This window comes from Trematomus bernacchii, unplaced genomic scaffold, assembly GCF_902827165.1.
Source record: "Trematomus bernacchii unplaced genomic scaffold, fTreBer1.1, whole genome shotgun sequence".
NCBI lineage: Eukaryota > Metazoa > Chordata > Actinopteri > Perciformes > Nototheniidae > Trematomus > Trematomus bernacchii.
Genome location: NW_022987519.1, coordinates 388,300 through 407,500, shown reverse-complemented (window position 1 = coordinate 407,500; position 19,201 = coordinate 388,300). Strand labels below are relative to the sequence as shown.

At 40.9% G+C, this 19,201-nt stretch overlaps 2 protein-coding genes across 2 annotated transcripts in view; one reads left to right on the top strand and one right to left on the bottom strand.

The window, feature by feature from the left end:
• The window catches only part of iqub (IQ motif and ubiquitin domain containing), a 19,745-nt gene extending 5,610 nt beyond the window's left edge, over positions 1 to 14,135 (bottom strand). The window contains exons 1-8 of the mRNA XM_034116871.1: positions 13,737 to 14,135; positions 13,355 to 13,465; positions 11,865 to 11,999; positions 11,198 to 11,365; positions 10,500 to 10,675; positions 2,675 to 2,830; positions 1,365 to 1,575; positions 145 to 320 (exon numbers count right to left, since the gene is read on the bottom strand). Coding sequence (XP_033972762.1) covers positions 145 to 320; positions 1,365 to 1,575; positions 2,675 to 2,830; positions 10,500 to 10,675; positions 11,198 to 11,365; positions 11,865 to 11,999; positions 13,355 to 13,465; positions 13,737 to 13,908 — 1,305 coding nt within the window. The 5' untranslated portion in view covers positions 13,909 to 14,135. The remainder of the gene's footprint in view (positions 1 to 144; positions 321 to 1,364; positions 1,576 to 2,674; positions 2,831 to 10,499; positions 10,676 to 11,197; positions 11,366 to 11,864; positions 12,000 to 13,354; positions 13,466 to 13,736) is intronic.
• LOC117471698 (zinc finger BED domain-containing protein 1-like) lies at positions 5,852 to 7,824 on the top strand. Its single transcript, XM_034116883.1, has 3 exons — positions 5,852 to 5,945; positions 6,362 to 6,961; positions 7,131 to 7,824. The coding sequence occupies exons 2-3, from the start codon at positions 6,521 to 6,523 to the stop codon at positions 7,542 to 7,544; spliced, it is 855 nt and encodes a 284-aa protein (XP_033972774.1). The 5' UTR covers positions 5,852 to 5,945; positions 6,362 to 6,520; the 3' UTR covers positions 7,545 to 7,824.
• Positions 14,136 to 19,201: the final 5,066 nt, after the last annotated feature.

Sequence of the window (19,201 nt, the reverse complement as noted above, 5' to 3'; positions counted from 1 at the left end):
GTATTTCGATCTCTCTGTCTGTACACACAAACTGAAAGATTGACAATGAAGTTGACTTTGACTATATCTAATATGTGCTGTATGAAAACAGGTTTGTCCTGGATTGGGAGATCTGTAAGCAGGTGATGGGCGGTGACCTCTGACCTTGTCCAGCAGGTTCCTGACCACCTTGTCGTAGTTGTTGTTCTGGACGGCGATGCGATGGTGTCCGATGGCGGCGATGAGCTGCGTCTCCGTCTCCAGCAGAAAGCAGAGCGCCGCCTTCCTCTCCGCTCCGCTCAGGGACGAGTTGATCTGCTGCTCCTCCTCACTGCGCCACTCTGAGACACACACACACACACACACACACACACACACACACACACACACACACACACACACACACACACACACACACACACACACACACACACACACACACACAGTATTTATTCATTTTCGTCTTATCTATCAAGTTGTGTGAGTGGGTTATTTGTTTGATTATTTGATTGTACTAATACTTCCCCTTTTCACCTTCTAGTAATCACGTATGTATTATATAGTAGTATGGAAAGTGCTCTACAAATAAAGCTTTATTATTATTATTAATATTATTACTTATTTTGCCTTTTACTTGCACTACTGTCTAACTCATTACTGTCTACTTTATATTTACATCTGAAGTTAATTGTATGTTGCATTGTAGGAGGAGTTGTGCACTTAATGATGTGTGATGGTGTCAGAGCGAGAGAGAGAATTATCTATGTTTAGGTGAACAAATTGTATATTCTTTTAACTCCAATGAAATGAATAACTATGAATTATAACTATACCGTTTTTGTAACATTTTGTTTTGCAAGCAGAATATATTGAGCACAGCAGGAAGTCTAGAGGGGAAGTCGGGAATGGTTTTTGACCGCACACATCCGTACGCCTGTTGGATTTGTTTATTTTATTTAATAATAATATTACATGTGAATTATATAGCGCTTTTCCTGCTGCTCAAAGCGCTATACAAGCAAGTAGAGAAATAACAACAAGAGTAAAAAGTGCTAAGCTAGGTGGAATAAGGGCGAGTTCAACTTTTCAAGCTTCGAAGGAAGCGTCAGCCAATCAAATCATATGCCAGTACAAGCTCTAGCCAATCAAACTGCGTGCTTGTGTGTCTGGGGCGGGAGACTCATGTGATTGGTTGTTGGTCGAGCTTCAGACACGCCCGCCGGCAAGCTTCAACGCACGCCGCCGTGTGGACGCTGCGTGAGGTATTTGGATTTCTTGAAGTTTACGCGAGTCAATATTGGAAGTGGCCTTTGAACATACTATCACGCTATTCAGCCACTACAGATGGTAAAGCGCTTTGAATGATTAAATCGTGCTGCTCCTACTCTCCAGAGCGTGGTAGAGCAGGTTGAAGTCCTCCCTCCTCTGCGGGTTGACCCAGCGCCTCCTCCGGTCCTTCAGCTGCTCCTCCTTCTCCTCCCTCCTCTTCCTCTCCTGCAGCTCCAGCCAGACCAGCCTCCGGTCCCGGTCCCTCCTCAGACGCTGCACCTCCTTTAGGGCCAGCCAGCGCCGGGCAAACGTCTGGAGGACCACCACCTGGGGGGGGGGGGTGATAACATGATAACATGCTAACAAAGGTATCCCAACTGTAGCTGTGAACATGACAGGATGTATGATTACCTAGAAGAGCATCAGGACTGTTTGAGGCATATGATAGCTATGTGATTAACATGATGATTCAGCCTCTATGGAGATAGACATATGACAAGCATGATCATTTCTGACGTGGAGCTAATCTGAAGTAAACATTGAATACTGCTTTCTATTCCTCCATCTTGTGACTGTGTAACTCCCTCTCTTGGATATCAGCATGTGAAGGACACTGTTCAGGAACTAGTTGATGCTCTGTATGTGATGACTACTTCCATTCTGGAGAGGATCAGAGATACATGGATCCTGAGATTGAAGATCAAGCCGGTGACGAGTGATTATTAACAATGTTGAGATTTTGAGAAAAAGTCATAATTTTGAGAGAAAGTCGGATTTTGGAGAAAAAGTCAGAATTTTGGGAAAAAGTCAGAATTTACCCCAGAATTTTGAGATTTTTAGAAAAAGTCAGAATTTTGAGATTTTTAGAAAAAGTCAGAATTTTGAGATTTTTTAGAAAAAGTCAGAATTTTGAGAGAAAGTCGGATTTTTGAGAAAAGTCCGAATTTTGAGAAAAAGTCAGTATTTTGAGAAAAAGTCAGATGTTTGGGTAAAAATTTTGAGATTTTGAGAAAAATATCAACAAATTCTCTTTTTTTGTTTTGACTACTTTGAGAAGATAATACATGGATCCTGATATTGAAGCTCAAGCCGGTGACCAGTGATATTGTTCTAACAGTTCTACTGTAGTAAAACGTATCACAGTAAAATGTGCACATTTTTACTTAAACTTCCTATGTTTATATAGTAGTTTAATCTTTTTTTAATTGATTTGTACTTTCATTGAACATTTTACTTTATAATTTACTATAATTATATAATTCATTATTGACTTATTGCTGTTTTGTGAGGTCACATGACCCTTGACCTTTCCTCCAGTGTCACAATCAGGACAAATGTTGGACTAGCATGCCAGTTATCATTTCTACATTAACCGGAATAAAAAAAGGCCAGAAATATTTAATAAAAACACATCTTAGTCACTCACAGCTCTCAGCCTCTCTTCGTGGTACTGGTCAGCTGTGATGTAGTTGCCGGGGGCGACCAGCTTGTCGTCCATGCAGGAGACGTAGCAGCCAATCCCCGTCATCTGGGTGGAGGCGTCGAGCGGACACTGCTGCGCTTCAGACTGCAGCTCCACTGTCTGAGGGGGAACAGACAAGGAGATGGATGAATTCAATCATTGATTTCTTATAATAATTTGTTGCCAACTATTGCAGAGAACAGGTAGATTTGGAAGTGGTGAAGAAGGGACGACATGCAGCAAAGGTCCGCAGGTTGGCAGTATGGAGTCAGACTTAGTACATGAACTCTCTCCCCGGTAACATTCAAAATGCCAACACTCCCACAACCTTCAAACAGCCCTCACTTCTCCTCTACTCTAAGAACAAGACATACTTTATTAATCCCTCATGGGGACATTTCTTTCTCTACTCTGCTGTGTTTACACACATTACACACACAGGGAGAATAAACAAATTATAATCTGGTACCATGATAGCAGAGGTGGCAGAGCAGGGAGCAGTTTCGAGGTTAGTAGCCTTGCTCAAGGGCACCTCAGGAACTGGCTCCAGCGAGCAGCTCACACTCTGTATTTCTTTGGTTCAATGGATCGTGAACTATGAATTATTATTATTATGAAGCCATTTCAAAAAAAGGAATATATTTATTTATTCATATTTATTTTACAAACACAACACGGGTCAAAAAGTCATCCATTCGCAGTACCGGGACTTCTTACTGTGTACCGTTACTTCTTACTGCGTACCGGCACCTCATGACGCATGTGTCCTCCCTGGCAGCTCCATTGATTCCCTCTCTCCTTTCCTGCTGAAAGATGCATGAGTGCACTCGGGGACGAGGAGTCATTTAACCAGCCGCCAGTAGGAGTCAGGCTTTAGCCATATCCGCTGCCTTTCATACTTTTTTCAAGTACAGTGAGCCTTTCTAAAATATACAGTAAAGAGACAAACCCACCAGCATTATAGGATATACTATATGACCTGATGCAGGCACATGTATAGGCTACGTCATGTTCTCTATGAGAGCCCCGGACACCTCCCTGATTAGTCGTGGAAAAACATGCAATTTCTGAATGTTACAGTAAATATTCTGTTTTAAAAAAAAATATTTTCCTTGTCTGTTAAAGTTTTTTTGTGTTTCTTTTTAATTACTGAATCAAAGGTATGAAGATAAGGATAGAGGGAGTCGTATGTTGTACAGATTGTAAAGACCTTTGAGCCACATTCTTGTTTTTGGGCTGTATAAATAAAATTGACTTGAAACAGTTGCTGATTTAGAGTACTGGCACCTTTTTTATTCCAATTCAAGCACTGGGTTAGAGTGCACATGTCCCTCAATCTGAAAGGTGGATGAGTGAAAGGCTGGAGCAACGTGATCATAGCTTCCCCAGCTCCACCCGTTTGCTACTGTGTCCCTCTGCTGTCAGCACCATCAGACGCACATTAGCTCTATGCTCCTTGTATTTCCCTTTCCCTTCAATCTTAGTGTTTTTACGTGTGGTTTGCCGGAGAGGTGCCTGAAAAACAGGAAGGAAAATAAATCCAGAATCACAAATAAATATCTTTAAAAAAAAGAAAACCCTGTGACGTATGGTTTGTTGTAAAAGAGCGGGGAGTAAAGAAAGGGTGCAGGATAATGAGGCCAACAGACCGACAACCTGTGAAGTGTAAACATCTTTACACACACACACACACACACACACACACACAGGTCTCATTACTGCAGCACCTTGTGCATTTGTAACGATCCCACCACCATCGTGTGTGTGTGTGTGTGTGTGTGTGTGTGTGTGTGTGTGTGCAGGAGAGTGAGTCATACACAGTAACAGCAAAGGAACTACACCAGTGCAACATATAATAACTATTCTTAAAGGGGACCTATCATGCAAAATGCACTTGTTGATGTCTTTTATACATAAAGATGTGTCCCCGGTGTGTCAGGGAACTCGCGCAGCGTCAGAAAATAAAACCCTCTCTCTTTTCCTCCGTACCCAAATCTCTAAAAACGGGGGAACAACGGAGCTGATCCAGATATGCGTCCGATATGACATAATATCTGAAATGTGGACCCACGGCACTATCAGAAACGTTGCTATCAGAAACAATGCCCGACTGTTTTGGACGTAATATGGTCGGTGTTTACATTAGCATCGCTAACACTGAGAGCTAACCTGTACTGGAGAGCATGTGTGTGAAGAAGATAGAAGATAGAAGATACTAGGGCTGTGCAATTAATCGTATTTTAATCGCGATTACGATTATGGCTTGCGACGATTATGAAAACAGCATAATTGACAAAATACGATTATTTTGCTGGGTGCGCTTTCGCCCCTCCCTAAAAGCCCACTCGGCCACGTGGGAGTGACATGTGTGAGTGTTCAGCGCGAGCGAAGATGTCAGAACAAGAGCAGCAACTCGTTAAAAAGAAGGGTAAAACTATTTCCACTATTTGGAAGTACTTTGGCTTTCAGGAGTCCGACGTGGAGCAAAACAAAGTACAGTGCAGGATTTGTTACCAGGTTGTGTTGGCACCACACGCTAACACAACCAATCTCTTTAATCATCTGAAATACAACCACAAAGTGCAATACGACGGGGCAATAATACAACAAAAAGCAGACCAAAAAGATGCCCGCTCGACTTCATCCACAACATCATCACAGTCATCGATTCAGGACGCATTGCACAGAGCAACGGCCTACGCGACGAGCTCGCAGAGACACAGAGATATTACAGGTGCCATTACATTTCACATCGCTAAAGATATGTGCCCAGTTAGCACTGTTAGCAACCAGGGCTTTAAGCAACTTGTCAACACGTTGGACAAGCGTTACGAGATGCCGTCTCGGTATTATTTCAGCAGGTCTGCGCTGCCTGCGCTATATGACAAATGCCGTGGGGAAGTTGAGAGAGATGTGGCTTCAGCTGACTACTTTGCCACCACAACGGACCTATGGTCTAGCCGCACCATGGAGCTATACATGAGCCTCACAGTTCATTATATCGATGCCGATTTCAATTTGAAGACAAAGTGTCTCCAAACCGCATTTTTCCCTGAAGACCACACGGGGCAAAACATCGCCCATGGACTGAGGGAAGCGATGGCTGCTTGGGGGTTAAAAGAGGATAAACTCATCTGTATGACTACGGACAATGCCGCAAATATAAAGCTGGCGGCTGAGGTCAATGGATGGATGAGGCTCCAGTGTTTCGGGCATAGACTCCACTTGGCCATAGGTGAGCAGGATTCCTTCCTCCTGTTGTATGTAATATGTCATTTTAACAACAGCAACAACAATAATAGCAATAGTAAGTCATTAACATTGATGATCTCTCTCTTAATATGATAATATTAATTACATATTATTATTATTATTATTATTATGTTATGTGTGAGCTACTCTGTCATCTCTCTCTTTTTTTTCTCTCTCTCTTTCCCTCTCTCTCTCTCTCTCTCTCTCTCTCTCTCTCTCTCTTTCTCTCTCTATCTCTCTCTCTCTCTCTCTCTCTCTCTCTCTCTCTCTCTCTCTCTCTCTCTCTCTCTCTCTCTCTCTCTCTCTCTCTCACACACACACAACACACCAAATTATGCTTTGATGAAGATCATGATTATCATCATGATACTAAATAATATGTATTTGTTGTAATCTTAGAGAATGCAATGAAGGATCCCAGGATCGGCCGTGCAATGGGGCTTTGCAAGAAGCTGGTCAGCAGCTTCTCCTACAGTTGGAAAAAGAAGAGGGAACTTGCATCTGCCTGAACACTCCCTAAAGACAGAATGTCCAACCAGATGGGGATCTAGGCAGGCCATGATCGACAGGGTCCTCGAGCAGCAGAAGGCCATTGCCCAGGTCCTTTCCAGCGACCGAAAAACCAGACATCTCTCCCTCACGTGGCAGGACGTTGATGTACTGGAGGCAATCAATAAGTCGCTTAGCCCTCTGGTGGAATTCACAGACGCACTTTCTGGAGAGAAGTATGTAAGTGTGTCTTTTTTGAAACCAACCCTGCACCTCTTCAACAACTCATTGCTGGCAGTGCAGGAGGATGACACAGACCTCACAAAAAGCATAAAAAAGAAGATACTAGACTATCTTAATGATAAATATGATGACGCAGCGACACAAGAGCTGCTTGACATGGCCTCTGCCCTGGACCCGAGATTCAAGCTCAAATATGTCAGTGAGGACAATCGAGGATCCATTGAAGCCAGCCTGACAACTGAGATGAGGAGGGTGATGACACTCATGGTAATAATAATAATAAAAAATAAAAATGTCAGATTTGACAGTAAATACAATTAAGTGAATGAATGTGTTGTCAAAGTGTTATAATGTAATTCTAGGTATAAATGTTAATACCCATAACCATTTAGTCTGATTAAACATGTCATTCTTATTTTCTTTATAATACTCCAAGGAGAACGCCCCTCTTGAGACGGCAGCGGTGCCTGCAGATGACACGGAGGATGCTGCTGCAGCTGCACCAAAGAAGAAAAAGAAGGGACTGGGGAGCTTCTTCAAGGCCACCGTAGACCAAGCTGCAGAACCTCAACCTGCTCTGGAAAAGGACAAGGCCATAGCTCTTGAGCTACAGTCCTACCTCCAGGCAGTGCCACTGGATGCTGAGGAGGACCCACTAAAGTGGTGGAGGGAATCCCGGAAGTTCTACCCACGGCTCTCCATCCTGGCAAGGAAGTATCTGTGCATCCCAGCCACAAGTTCCTCTTCAGAGAGGGTCTTCAGTACAGGTGGCAATATTGTCACCTGCCTGCGCTCGTCTCTGAAACCAGACCATGTAAACAGGCTGGTTTTTCTTGCAAAAAATCTTTAAGAGATGACATGAGCAGCCCTACCAGCATTTGCCATGGTGGCCATGTTGGCTATATGTTAAGGAGTTGTCAGTAGGTTGTGACAGTGCACTGCAACATATTTGATTTAATTTATTTTTGTCTAATTTATTTTTATTTATCATATTAATATATGTTTAGTATGGTTTTGGAAGTGCGCTCCATTATGTGTTGACCTTGTTTATTGGTAAAATATTATTTGTTTTAAAGTTTAATAAATGGTCAATGAATAATCGTCAAAATAATCGTGATATCAATTATTGACCCAAATAATCGTGATTATGATTTTTGCCATAATCGCACAGCCCTAGAAGATACACTTTATTAATCCCTTACAGGGACATTTCTTTCCCCACTCTGTTGTGTTTACACACATTACACACATTACACACACAGGGGAGGATATACATGCACAAACACAGAGGATATACATGCACACACACACAACCACATGCAGATAGGAGATAGGAGAGGTGGCAGAGCAGAGAGGCTGCCAGGTACCCGGCGCCAAGGGAGCAGTTTCGAGGTTAGGTGCCTTGCTCAAGGGCACCTCGGCAGTGGCTTTGGAGGTGAACTGGCACCTCTCCAGCTACCAGCTCACTCCATCTTTTTTTGGTCCGATCGGGACGTGAACCGGCGACCCTTCGGTTCCAAGACCAAGTCCCTACAGACTAAGCCACTGCTGCCCTAAGAAGCAGGAAATCAAAAGGAACTCACCTTGTGGTATAACCGGCAAGAGAGAAAGCCTTTGAGCTCCATACTGTTTCAGAAACAATCCTTGATAATCCATGATATGGCGTTTCATCACGGCAGTATTTAGTTTAGACAGTAGCTGCTGGGTCCCGCATGAGCTCAGACCTCTCCTTTTTATTTTGTATCAATTTTTTGAAACAGGAAGTGAAATAGAGGGATATGAGGCATGGCTAGAATGGGTGATCTGTTTGGGATTTTGAGCAAAACACTTCATAGACATGTTTTTTTATATAAGAGACCTATGCTATTGCCTAAAAATAGCATGATAGGTGCACTTTAAACTGCACTGTAACTTTTAGTTTGTATTTTACACCTGTCTCTTTCTATTTCACTGTGTTTCGATGTGCATGATATTGGTCTTTAATGATCGTATTTCTCAAAAGTATTTAAATGTCATTTGGATGAATGAATGCAGAGCCCAGTGTTTGTCAGAGAGGAGTCTCTGTGAGCGTCTGTCCTCTGTTGGAGCTCAATCAACTCCTCTCTCTCTAATGACACTGTTTCATTCGCACATGAAGTCATGTTCTGTCTCATGCCTGAATGAGTACCATGTTTGCAGTAATGAGTGACCTTTAAATGCTCCACCACACACACACACACACACACACACACACACACACACACACACACACACACACACACACACACACACACACACACACACACACACACACACACACACACACACACACACACACTACATACTGATATACACCTGAACATCAGCAGGAGAGGACTCTTTAAAGTAGAGACACTACATACTGATATACACCTGAACATCAGCAGGAGAGGACTCTTTAAAGTAGAGACACTACATACTGATATACACCTGAACATCAGCAGGAGAGGACTCTTTAAAGTAGAGACACTACATACTGATATACACCTGAACATCAGCAGGAGAGGACTCTTTAAAGTAGATACACTACATACTGATATACACCTGAACATCAGCAGGAGAGCACTCTTTAAAGTAGATACACTACATACTGATATACACCTGAACATCAGCAGGAGAGCACTCTTTAAAGTAGAGACACTACATACTGATATACACCTGAACATCAGCAGGAGAGGACTCTTTAAAGTAGAGACACTACATACTGATATACACCTGAACATCAGCAGGAGAGGACTCTTTAAAGTAGAGACACTACATACTGATATACACCTGAACATCAGCAGGAGAGGACTCTTTAAAGTAGAGACACTACATCCTGATATACACCTGAACATCAGCAGGAGAGCACTCTTTAAAGTAGAAACACTACATACTCATGTACACCTGAAAAAAGCTCAACATGGCCCCTTTAAGTAAAGAATCTGAAAACGTCTTCCACCTCTGCTGAAAACAAAAGCATGTCACTGGTATTTCCATGTAATATTTGTATATAATTATTTAAATATATTTAAGGCTGTGTGTTATTTAAAGTTGTGTGTTGTACCTGTGTGTTGTACCTGTGTGTTGTACCTGTGTGCTGTACCTGTGTGTTGTACCTGTGTGTTGTACCTGTGTGTTGTACCTGTGTGTTGTACCTGTGTGCTGTACCTGTGTGCTGTACCTGTGTGTTGTACCTGTGTGCTGTACTTGTGTGCTGTACCTGTGTGTTGTACCTGTGTGCTGTACCTGTGTGTTGTACCTGTGTGCTGTACCTGTGTGTTGTACCTGTGTGCTGTACCTGTGTGCTGTACCTGTGTGTTGTACCTGTGTGCTGTACCTGTGTGTTGTACCTGTGTGCTGTACCTGTGTGTTGTACCTGTGTGTTGTACCTGTGTGCTGTACCTGTGTGTTGTACCTGTGTGTTGTACCTGTGTGCTGTACCTGTGTGCTGTACCTGTGTGCTGTACCTGTGTGCTGTACCTGTGTGTTGTACCTGTGTGCTGTACCTGTGTGTTGTACCTGTGTGTTGTACCTGTGTGCTGTACCTGTGTGCTGTACCTGTGTGCTGTACCTGTGTGTTGTACCTGTGTGTTGTACCTGTGTGCTGTACCTGTGTGTTGTACCTGTGTGTTGTACCTGTGTGCTGTACCTGTGTGTTGTACCTGTGTGTTGTACCTGTGTGCTGTACCTGTGTGCTGTACCTGTGTGCTGTACCTGTGTGCTGTACCTGTGTGTTGTACCTGTGTGCTGTACCTGTGTGTTGTACCTGTGTGTTGTACCTGTGTGCTGTACCTGTGTGTTGTACCTGTGTGTTGCGGCTGAAGAGCACCACCCCTCTGTCGGCTCTCCTCTTGGGGAGGGTCTGCACGGCGGCATGGTGGTACTGCGCCCCCGTCAGCCGGTGTTTGAACCCGCCCAGGAAGGCCTTCTGCTGGGGAGGACGCTCGATCTCCACCACCACCTCCCGGAACATGTTCTCCTCTGGAAGTCACAGAGATTTGAAGTGAGATCGAGAACACTAAAGCCTTCATATTAAACAAGAACGGTGGCGCGTGCGGACACAGCGGACCCTCGCTCTCCCGATTCTTCAGTGTTTTCGAGAGTTTTCAATGTTTCGTCGTTATGTTCGTCACATCTGTTGAGTTCCCTTCAACTACCCCGGACCAACAGACAGTACGATATTGAAATGACTGTTATGTTGTATATTTTAACTGTTGTGCTTTTATTTTTTTCTTAATGTGTGCATATGTATAAATGTGTCTGTTGATCGTGTATATATATATATATAGGTATATACATATTTTTACATTTGTTTTTGTATTCGGGATTGTGGGAAACGGTATTTCGATCTCTCTGTCTGCACAAACAAACTGAAAGATTGACAATAAAGTTGACTTTGAACTTTGAATCTTATTTCTAAAATAATAAGTTATAACTACGCTGTTTCCAAACCCCTCAGACAAACACTCAGTTTGTAGAAATCACAGAGAGTGAGGTGTTCACCTGTTTGCACTCTGACGGTGATGACGTCCGGCATGTTGTCCTGCTCGGGGGGGCGGAGGGGGCGCAGAGGGTGTGAGTCGGGGTCGATGGAGCTCATCTCCATCCGGGTGGAGCCGTTGGGCCGGACGCCGAGCTCCATCAGGCTCTGCTGATCCTCCACCGCTCTGCCTGGAAACAACAGGCAGAACACACACACAACTAAGGAGACATCTCCACGCTGGAAACAATCTTTATGAGTCCAATTTTCATTCATTTTTTAAATAAGCACATTTGACTCAATTCCTTTATTGACTACGACATGCCGCAACTGCAAAAATGTCTAACAAAAGAAGTGTAAGTAAGCGAGAAAAGACCATTAGCTTTTATTTATTTTTCAGAATAAATTGTAATATAAAAAGAATTACAACTCAATTCCTCTTCCTGTGTTTATGTATGCACTGTTATACACCAGATTCAAATCCTTGTACTTGTAGACCTACTTCGCAATAAACCGGATTCATTTTTGTGCCTAATCATTTCTATCAGACATTTTCTTCTAACGAATCCACATCAGAATCTGGTTAGTTTCTGTTTATCAAACGTCTGTCACTCTGAAAGGAACCAGTCATTTCCCCCAAATAAAAAACTAAACATCGCTGAGAGTTTATCTGAAGAACAGCAGACGTACCGTCCAGAAAGATGTGCAGCACATCAGCAGGAACTCGGAGCTCGTTGGCGAGGTGGAGCTTCAGCTGGGCGATGCTGAGGCCGATGGCGAAGGCCACCGTCATCACATGACCCTCCGGCACCAGCACCACCTTCACTGCACACACACACACACACCACACACACACACACACACACACACACACACACACACACACACACACACACACACACACACACACACACACACGCACACACACACACACACACCACACACACAGTTACACACAGTTACACACTCTGAGATTATCCATGTCGTTGTGTGTTTCAAATATCTTTATTGAGCCACAGAAAATTATCAATGCTGTGTATGTTGAATAAATAACACAGCTATAGCTTAAGTTATAGGATAGTATTTTGAGGTTGGAGTTCAAAAAAAGTATTAAAAAAAAGAACATTTAAAGAGAAAGCAAAACATGTTCAAAATAAATAATGAAATGAAATGAAAATTGACAAAGATAAAACATATAAGTAGAAAAAAAACAGTAGAAACCTAAAAATAACATTTAAATTAAAATTACAAACATAACTCACTGTCACTATCATGACTTATATATATCGTTTATCATAAATTGATACGAACAGATCAAACAGATAATTCCTTATAAAGCGTTTTGTCATTTCGATGGATTTTATAATCACTGAGCTATTCATTCCACACCATGAGATAGTGGGGTGTTATTTAAAGCTACTTCTTTGTGTCTGCTTATGGGACTTGATATTGATCCTCATGTTGTTTGATGATGATCCCTGAGGCAGGTTACCTGGAAACAGCACACCTCGGGTACTTCACTGCAGACACTTCACACACACATCCTGCTGCTTTTGTCTTTGCAAAAGCCAGAATACATGAATATGATCTGCATTCGTTTATCAGGGTGTGTTTGCATCGTGCCTCTGCATTTTATCACTCTGAACATATCTACAACTGAATCAAAAATGATATTGAATGAACTGTGTCCAATGGATTTTAGGAAGCATGTCACATGTCAACAGATCAGTGTCAGCGAGGCAAAATCAGATAAACTATAAGTAGAAATCAACATCATTTAATTATTGAGATAGAGGAAGTGCATCCCATCAGGCAGAATCAAAAGCTTTGTGTTAATATACAAGTTTGTTACAGAGACGTAAACATTTCGTGTTTTTTCCTGCTTTAACTGAGTTTTTACATAATAGCTTTGTTTGTTTTGCTATCAAAGTAGTTTTATTATTATCTTCACATATACTAAACATAAGAGACTACTTTACTATTATTGTATATTAAAATAATATACAATATAATCAGCAAAAGTTTAAAAGACTGATGTGGGTTGCCTGATGAAATTAATAACTGTACAATACATTAAAAAAGTAACATTTAGACTCAATTTGACTGTTTCTGCTTTCTGTGGTTATTGGTTCATGCATTTAGATAGATAGATACTTTGTTATTGTCTATGAATCAGTTACCTGTCGCCGTGGAGTTTCCAACATGTTCTGTTCTCTGAGGCTCTCCGAGCTGCTCGGCATCATGGGACAGATCCGCCTGAGTTTCAGCTTCCTCTACAGTCTCCAGCACATCTGTACAGTCAGTAAGGACCAGATTATCACATTGAAATTATGGACAGATCAGGCCATTGTGTGTAATATTTGTTACTGAGAAATCATCCATATTTCCAACTGTCAGCCACTGAATCTGAAATGTATTTCTGTTGAATTATCTATCAATCTAAACTCACCTGTAGTCTGTCTAAACTCACCTAAACTGGACTCACCTGTAGTCTATTTACATTTGATATAATTAGATTAAGTGAAACTAAACTAAACTCACATGTAGTCTAATTAAACTCACCTGGCGTCGTCCTGTCTTCCTGCTCCTCCTCTCCTCTCCTCCCCGGCTCTCTGTCGTCCTCTGCCGGCTGCTCTACAGTAATTCCTCCCGGTTCAACATTTGTGTCCGTTTCTTCCTCCTCTTCTTCATCTTCTTTCACCTCCTGCTCTTCATTTTCTCTCCTCTCCGACATGACAGCTTTAGCTAACCGACCGGCTAATGCAAGGTTAGCTTGTTAGCTTTCTCAATTCAAGTCAACTAAAGTCAACAAAACGAGCTGTAAATCCTCCAAAACGCAGAGCCAGTGTTAACTTTCGGTGACACCGTTTAGAAACCACTGTCCACTGTCACTCGTTTAAACGTCTTCTTGTTTTATTCTACTTTTTTAAATGAGTTTTTGAGTTAGTTTAGCCAAGCGGAGCTAACGCCGTCTTTCTAATGTTAGCTTGGTTCCCAGGCAACGCCAGAGTTTACACGTTTCCATAGCAACAATACAACGCCACTGTCCGTTTCTAGAAATGTTAGCTTTTTGTTTATTTTATTTACGGATGATTTGATTAAAATATCTGATAGTAAGAAGACAAAGAATACAATCATATAAATGTGATTCATCTGAACTTTTCTGTTTAGTTTTAAATAATAATACGATAATAACCATATTAAGCTGCATTCAATGACTTCAGTCTGAAACCCTTTGACTACTTGCACCCATAGACTGTATATATAAAGCTTGCACCTTACTAGACGACATAGATATGCTCCGAGTGGGAACAGAAAACTGCTTTTACTGTAAATAATTGAACTTTAAATGTGTTTAACCTGTATAATAACACAAGGCTTTCTTATATTGTTCAACTATTGCACTAGTATCCTACATGTTTGTTATTGCAATATGTTGTAGTCATTTGTCCTACGTCTTGTTGTGACTGTTATTTGTACCAAATGTTTGCAATTATATTCTTTTATGAACTCTACTGCACTACTGTAGATATCAGACAATAAAACCTTTCTTATCTTATCTATTTATGTCCAAATGAATGCCAAAGATACAATTATATGATAACACATGTAGGATATCTTGGCCTCACAAAATAAATCTTTATTTAATTACATTAAGTATGTTTGTTTAGTAATTCATGCTGTAGCTAATGACTGATAAGAGTATCATATGCTGTGTCTGGGATCGTTATAATATTTCACAATGGACATTTGGCACATTTAAATCCTTGTATCTCTTTTTTCTCAAGGACTTGAATTACAACATCCAGTTAAACTGGATTTGTAAAGAATTTGCATGTTGGTGGAAGATGTTACCAGGTTAGGAAGGAGACATATATTCTGAAATGAAAGAAAAAACACTCCAAACTAAACAATTATTCACTGTTAGGCCACCAAAGACAGACAAAATCTTGAACTTAGTCATCTTGCAGTAGCAAAACTAGTAGTGGCAGATCATTAGCAGAAGGATGAAGTCATGTAACAATCAAACTACATGTAAATATACCAGTAGAATGCGTAAAACAAGCATAATTAGTAGGCATACCATTGCAAGTATTGGAAGCAGTTAGTAGTATTTAGTATTTATGGATACAGAGGCTCGTACCCATTCTCTTTTAACAACTTCTAATACATGCTCAAAGAGTGAGGATGAGCAGCGGTCTTATTTTAGTGTTTTTACAGCCTGCTCTCCCCACAGGGACAGTATGGGAGCTTTATGATGAGCTGCAGTGCTGCTATTTCAGTCTGAGAGCCAGAGGAGGCGACATGGTGGCCCCTGCAAAGCTGCTCTAATCTGCAGCCGGACCCATGATGGCTCCCCAGAGATCACAGAGCCTGGGGCCCCCGGTGTAAAACACACAGGTACTCATCCATCCAGGGGGGGTCTGGTTATCCTGTTAGCACTCTCTCAGGATCCGTAACACACACACTGGGACATGAGCAGTAGAAACATCCGGACAGTATTTTGATCCGGGATCTGGGAGGGAATGTGGTGCAACGTGTTACCAAACAACACGGAAATATTATCACGTAGGTGCAAAGCTATCAGAAAACAGCGTCAACAAGGATCCTAATAACATACTATTGAACGTACAGGGTGGATATGATAGGATAAATATGATGATTGGTTTGAAAATAACATTGTTTGATATTTAGAAGTATTGCTTTTTGCATTACTGTTTATTTGAAACACTTTACAAAATAAGAATCAGAATTTGCAGAGTAGTTATTTACATACAGGGAGTTATCGTCGGTGTATAATGGTTCATAGATAAACACAAAAAGAGTAATTAGAATTAACAGAAAGAGCATAAATAGAAAAAATATTTAAATAGTATTTAAAAAAGGATAATACAAATATAATAAAATCATAAAATGTGCAAAAGAAACTAAAATGTATATACAATGTAGAATACGCATTTGATAAAAACACAATATGACAAATGACTGTGATTAAATAATTTCAATTTATCTGAATAAAAGTGGAAGAGCTGTGCTGTTTTAGAATTGTGCTTAACTATCTTTCTTTAAATGTACTTTAATTGTTTGTGGATATTGTATCACTCTTGGTTGTTAGATCACATGTGTCAAACTCAAGGCCCGGGGGCCAATCAGGCCCTTGGTGGATTTAATTTCGGCCCGCAGGATAATTTCTAATTACTATTAGATCTGGCCCTCCGGTATATTGCACGCACACCTTCACTCAACCCTGAGGGTCTCCTCAGCTCAGAGCCTGACCCCAAACATTGATGACCTTGCACCCAAGATGAGATGCCAAGTATCTGGCTTGAACTAGCATCACAGAGCAGCACACTGAGTTTACATGGATGTTTCCTTCTGCACTTTCTTTCTTGAGACAACAGGGCATGTTTGGTTTGTTCTTTGAGGGAAATAGTTTTGTTGAAGCTGTTGTTGGCCTGTGGGAAAATGTAATCATAAGAAATGACTCTGGAAAAGTTGCAGATAGAGCCATAAGAAATGAATGCATCTGATTATTTAATGTTTAATGTTGTTTTTATAGGCAATAATTTAAGCTTTGTTAGTTCCAGGTTTAGTATGTGCAATAAGTTCATTTCAATAAGTTCTGCAATAAACATTGAACCAGTCCGGCCCTCGACTAGTACCCATTTTTAAATTTTGGCCCACTGTGTATTTGAGTTGGACACCCCTGCCTTAGAGTTTACTCAATTACTCTAGTATATTTTATTGTACTCTATACTTTGAGTCCACTACAGAAACATATATTGTCTTTTTACTCACAGATACAAACTATAAACAAGCACAATATGTAAATGTATATTTTATAAATAATACAATTAGGGGAAAGCAAATTAGAAACAACTTGAAAATGAAATGTAACTTAAAGTCAAGAAAACCATGAAAACAACCAGATAACAAACAAACCATAGCATTGTAAATCACAAATAGAAAAACAACAGTTCCCTCATAAAAGCAAATTTCAGAAAGAGACATTTCATGAGACATCCATCATCTCACATGCTCAACAAAGCAGCGAAGGAAAAAATAGACCCGAATGATGCTGTCTTCCACAAAACAAAATAGATGGTGATGTGGAGTCCGCCGCGTAAGCCCGGAGGATTGTGGGATCTTGAATTTGGGATTCCCGCCGAACGCGATAAAGTCCCGGATTAGCTCACACAATGGCGCTCGTCAGCGGGCTATATTTAACACCAGGTGTCGAACACACACACACACACACCCTCACTGTGTTCCCCCTGCTGTTTTCAAAGCATCAGGTCACAAATATAAAACGACCGTGTGTCGTTAGAGAGCGAGCCGAGGGAGAGCCGCTAACAAACCTCTCAGGTGAGACATGCTGGGTTCATCTGCAGAAATGTACTTGTTTTGGATTTTAAATTAATACAAATTTGAGGTGTGAAGAATTTGTAAGCAGGGAATCTTGCAAAAACCTGGAAAGCTGCATTATTTTATTAATTTTTATTTGCATTTTCTGTGTTTTTTTATCTAGCGTTTGTCAGGGTTGAGCGAAGCAGGCAGAACCCAAATGCAGGTTTAACAGAAAATACCTTTATTTCAAGGCTACAAGTAACATACAGAGCAGAACTCTCTCCCCCGTGAACACAGTCAACAACAACAACAACAAGGATCTCACAAAGACTAACAGAAAAAGCAGAACCTAAATGCACACAGGACTAATCAAACAAACACAGGTGAGGTGAACACAATCAGGTAATCAGGAGGGAACACAGAGACAGGGGTTGAACACTTTTCAAACTAAAACAGGAAACCAAAAAAACAGATCTACACAGGACACAAATAAAACACAGACAGATCGTGACAGCGTTAGCATGAATTCATCTGCAGAAAAGCGCTGGTTTGGGATTTAAAACACATTTGTAGCCAGATGTTTGTGTCAGATTTAGGATTGTGCTTCTGTTGAGTAGAGGTGTGAAGAAGTTGTTAGAAAGGAACTTTTTTAATATTGTTAAAACACCTGCTGGTCTGCATTCTCTGCCGCATGTTTTACTGTCATTGTTGGTGTTTTTTTTATCTAGCGTTAGAATAAATGAATGTGCAGAAATGTGCCGGTGTCAGGTTTCAAGATTTTGTCAGATTTAGTATTTTTATTTTGGATTTGTTCAGAAGGAATCTTATTGTTGTTAAAACACCTGCAGATCTGCAATATGCTGTTTTTTATTTAGCATTAGATTGAATCAATCTGCAGAAATGTGCCGGCAATTGATTTGAAATACAATATACCTCTACTACGCAATTCTTTGTTTTACGCAGCTTTATTTTCTGAGTCTCTTGGAAAGAACTGGGATTCATAATTTGGTAAACAGTAAAAATCTAAACGCCAAAAAGGCTATTTTCTTTACAACAGTTTTATTGGAAACTTTATTCTTCAATTACAGTAGGTTCAATACTTTGCTTGCCTATGTATAACAGTCAGATACATGCATGTCCTGATGTGCTCTGACTGCTCTCTAGCACTATTGCTAACTATTTGAATGAATGAATTGGAGGATTATCAAATTAACACCGTCTCATTTGTCTCTATTTTTAACAGCATTTCCTGGAAAGTTCCTTGGATTAAATTGCAGAACTGTCAAATTAAGCTTTCCCTTTTGTTGTTGTTGACACTGTGCAAAAATTGTTGTTCCATGATCATTATTAAGGGAATGATTTGGTCTTGGATAGTTTTAAGGCAAATCATTTGGTGGGCTGTTTTCTTGGATAGCTGTGTTGCTTTGTATATGTTCCACATAGTAATCCCACTGCATGTAGATCTAGAAAACACATTCAGAAAACCAGGGAATATTGTATTAAAACTGATAAGGCAAAGAATCACCTTGTTTTAGACCAAATATGTTAAAGAGGCCCTGGTGTGCTTTTTGGGGGTTTTCCATTTCCTGTAGTGTTTTATAGTTTTTTTGTGCACATCAATGGTTTGCAGAGGCTGACATCCCCGTGTTCCCTCTGGAGGAATTTGATGTTTATCTCCT

What these genes read in the sequence shown, in the direction of transcription:
- LOC117471698 (XM_034116883.1), top strand. Translation starts at nt 6,521, where the DNA reads ATGATCGACAGGGTCCTCGAGCAGCAGAAGGCCATTGCCCAGGTCCTT. An exon ending in GGAGGGTGATGACACTCATG is followed by an intron (nt 6,962 to 7,130) that starts GTAATAATAATA and finishes TAATACTCCAAG; the next exon opens with GAGAACGCCCCTCTTGAGAC.